The sequence below is a fragment of the Gadus morhua genome, chromosome 9 (genome assembly GCF_902167405.1).
Source record: "Gadus morhua chromosome 9, gadMor3.0, whole genome shotgun sequence".
NCBI lineage: Eukaryota > Metazoa > Chordata > Actinopteri > Gadiformes > Gadidae > Gadus > Gadus morhua.
Window position 1 is genome coordinate 9,240,495 of NC_044056.1, and position 4,379 is coordinate 9,244,873.

The following is a 4,379-nucleotide window of genomic DNA, read 5'->3' on the forward strand; positions in this document are numbered from 1 at the left end:
GGTCCCAGGAGAAGGGAGAGCGTTCACAGGGGTCACAAGACTCTTTTGGGGTAAAAAATGTAATAGTAAAGGAATAATATAGAAAAGTATATATATTATTATTAATATTAATCATAATTATAATAGTAATAATAATAATAAATATTGAATAATGACAACAATAATACAAATAATACAAATAAAATATAATAATATATAATAAATAATACTACATACTATATAGACTATATAGGATTATTTATTACTATATAAAGTCATACATTTTATGTAGTTATAATAAAAAAATACATATATGCACATATATCTTTTTACTAGTACTAATACTACGGAAATACTGTGTATTGTACGTTTTTAGATGCACTGTACTATAATAAGCATGCAGCCATTGTGGGCCCACCGATCATAGCGAACACGTCTGAGTGGTACACAGAGCCCTGCAGACGGCTGCTTTGCTCCAGGTTGGGCCGGTACAGCATCCACGAGATGGCCAGACCATAATAAGCCCCGAAGGTGTGGATCACCATGGAGCCTCCAGCGTCCCTGGCCTATAGAGGAAAAGAAAATATGACAATTATCAATGTGACACACAATAATAATTACACAATTACATTAACGTCAATCATACATAATAATAATAATAATAATAATAATAGTAATAATAATAATAATAATAATAATAATAATAATAATAATAATAATAATAATAATAATGTTGAAAGTACCAAAGGTCAAACAAAATCTAAAATCAAAAAAATCAATGAGACTCATCATCATCATCATCACCATCACCAACCTCATCTTCATCCTCATCATCATCCTCATCATCATCATCATCATCATCATCATCATCATCATCATTATCATCATCATCATCATCATCATCATCATCCCCATCAACATCCCCATCGTCGTCATGGTGATTCCGTGAGGGACGTACGTGTAGGATGGACAGGATGATGTACTCCTCCACGGCGTACAGGGTGATCCCGAACAGGGTGAGCACCAGCAGCTGCACCGGGCTCACCTTCCCCAGCACCGCGCCGTAGGCGATCAGGCAGCCGGCCACGCAGAAGTCCGCGTTGATCAGGCTGGGAGCGGGGAGCAGCGAGAAGGACGCGTGAAGCGACTGTATTGTGATGTCGTCATAAGCGAGTCATCAGCTCATCCAATCCACGAGCGAGGTGGTGTTTAGGATTTTATGTTACAGATGCACAAGGGAGGTCGTCTTCCAACACGTTACCTCGCAGTTCATAAGGAATGGGTTTTGTTTTTTTAAAGCCATAAATTGGTGTGCAACCTATGAGGATTCAACACTGTTATGCTAACAGAATATATATTTTAAATACATTTACCGGTAGCCGAAAATAATTTGTAGTGCGTCCAACAATGGCACTATTAATAGTCCATTAAAACTTGGTATGCTAACAAAATAAATCCAACTAATTCAGAAGTAACAAAAAGCTGAATTCCCTTGGATAATAATCCTGATGTCAATAAGGCCTAACGTGAATCCTGTTCATGTCTTTTTATGTGGCCATTTACTGTCCAGCTACAGGTCAAACGGTAAATCATCAACCACCACAACCACCACATCAACCACCACAACCACCACATCAACCATCACCACCACCACATCAAACACTACCACCGGCACATCAGCCACCACCACATCAAACAACAAAACATCAACCACCACCACTATATCAACCACCACCACAATAACCACCACCACCACCACATCAACAACCATATCAACCACCCCCACGGGACGCGAGCAATGCGTACTTCTCAACGCCGATCTTGATCTTCCCGTCGGTGTCCAGGGAGCTGAACCAGCCCTGCATCAACAGCGCCCACTGGAGGCCGAAGGCCGCAATGAGGAAGTTGAAGCCCACCGCCCCAAAGCTGTAGCGCTTCAAGAAGGTCATGAGGAACCCGAAGCCCACGAACACCATCACATGGACGTCCTGGAAACCTGCAGGGGACGGGCGAGAGAGGTCAGCAGGGGCAGGATAGGAGAGAGAGAGAGAGAGAGAGAGAGAGAGAGAGAGAGAGAGAGAGAGAGAGAGAGAGAGAGAGAGAGAGAGAGAGACCATTTACAAAGAGCAAGAAGAAGAGGAAATGTAAGGGACAAAGAGAGTAAGACAGATAGACAATTTACAATGAAAGAGAGAGAGCAGAAGCGCGAGAGAGAGCGGGGGAGAGTGTTTGATGCATGAGCTTAGGGATGTTCATTGCAAATGGAAGTGTGGTGCGGAGTGCAAAGACACAAGATGACTGACTACAGAAGATGAGGAGGGGGGGGGGGGGCAGAGGGGTACACGGTGGTGGAACCCTGTCACGTTGCACGGTAACCGCTAAAGTCCCCTCTGAGCGGCCGTGTGGACAGGAAACACCCCAACTCCCGCATCGCCCTCCAGGCATTAATAACAACCAGGCGCCTTCACAACAACGCACACATCATAGGGCCAAGTGTCCGACAAATAACAGCGCACAATACTTTCACACCGCACGTTGAAACATTAGAGGTTTAACTACCGAAGGGCCGGAAAGTCTTTTGTGGTAAAGAAAATGTCGGATGAGGCCTAAGAAGTGGTTTGAGTTCCCCAAGACAAAGGGCGCTTCAGACGGGGAGAACGCCCAGCTGTCCTCGTGTTAACTGGAAGGCGAGGCCTAGGAGTTCAACCTGACATCAATACCTTATGGGTGACTACACCTAGAGGACCACACCCACAATGCAGACATACGCACACACGTTAACCAGAACTCATCCACAAACACGGAACGCACACACACGCGCGTTAACCCTCACACATCCACAAACTGGGAACACACTCACGCTCACAGACACACACTAACACCTCCTTAAACATGGAACACACACGCGCACATACTGTACATTAACCCTTACACATGCAAAACATGGAACACATGAACACGGAACACAAACATTTAACCTAAAAGATCAACAAGGAACACACGCATGACCCACGCACGTACACAAACATTAACCCACATCCACAAACACACACACAAGGCACGAGGCAAGCAAGATGGGACAAAAACGAACCAACAATACAACAAATGTCTTCACTGTTATGTCTATAACACACTCTGGCATGAGTTCAGACATGGAGGATGGGAAGAGTTGCAGAGGCGAGCAGAAGGCGATGACACCCTTGGGAGTGTTCACCTGTGTCTCTCAAGCAGTCAGCGCTACTAACCCCATCAGCCCTGCTAGGCAGCAGTGATCCAGTGAGCAGTGATCAATAACACAATCAACGTGTCGATGGTACAACTAGAGTAATCAACCATTAAAATCATATGAATAAAAAATGAATTTCTAAATTTCTATTTTTGTTCTACTTACTTGGGTATCTGAAATAGAAGTCATTCTCGATGTCGCTCGAGATGTTGTTTGTCCTCCTGAACTCCCGCCAGCGGACGTCCGACTCGGCGTTGTAGCGGATGAAGACGCCAAACAGGATGACCATGGCCGTCTGCCACACGAAGCAGACCACCGGCAGGCTGACGCGCACGTTGGTGTTCTTGGGACGGTCGCACAGATCCCTGAAGCTCTGGACGCAGCCCATCCTGAAGGTGGTGGAGGGGTAGGGAGGGGACAAAAGGCTGAGTTGTGGGGACAGAGGGGCAGACAGTGGAGGCTGCGTGTCTCAGATCACCGTGTGCACCTGGAGCAGAAAGACAGCAGGGTTATCTCTCCCACTTAGGAAGACGAGCCACTTTCTGCATGGGATAGCACAGCGACACTCCCTCTCCTCTAGGCCGCTACGATTGGACACGGGATGTCCTCGAAGGAGCTGAGGGTGGAAGGGGTCGTCTCAAGCTATGTTGGACGTGAGCTCAACCGTGATCCACCTCTTTCTGTTGGATAGACACACACCAGACACACACACACACACACACACACACACACACACACACACACACACACACACACACACACACACACACACACACACACACACACACACACACACACACACACACACACACACACACACACATAGTTTGACATCAAATGAGAAGATATTTCACACTATAGGAACATTATGGGTGTAGAGCATCACCACTAACTTGCGTGAGCCTTCTCTCGTCCCTGAGACTCAAACGAGGAGAACGAGGAGACACGGGTTGGAACATCTGTACACATGGAACACAAGCTGAGAACGGATAGACACACACACACACACACACACACACACACACACACACACACACACACACACACACACACACACACACACACACACACACACACACACACACACACACACACACACACACACACACACTATATATAACAGATAAAATCCCCAGCATACAGGAGGGCTTGCTGTTTAGTGTACTATGCATAC

The 4,379-nt window shown here is 45.9% G+C and overlaps 1 protein-coding gene across 1 annotated transcript in view; it reads right to left on the reverse strand.

Moving 5' to 3' along the window:
• rhcgb (Rh family, C glycoprotein b) overlaps positions 1 to 3,855 on the reverse strand; it is an 8,659-nt gene extending 4,804 nt beyond the window's left edge. The window contains exons 1-4 of the mRNA XM_030367228.1: positions 3,371 to 3,855; positions 1,786 to 1,975; positions 938 to 1,088; positions 398 to 545 (exon numbers count right to left, since the gene is read on the reverse strand). Coding sequence (XP_030223088.1) covers positions 398 to 545; positions 938 to 1,088; positions 1,786 to 1,975; positions 3,371 to 3,593 — 712 coding nt within the window. The 5' untranslated portion in view covers positions 3,594 to 3,855. The remainder of the gene's footprint in view (positions 1 to 397; positions 546 to 937; positions 1,089 to 1,785; positions 1,976 to 3,370) is intronic.
• Positions 3,856 to 4,379: the final 524 nt, after the last annotated feature.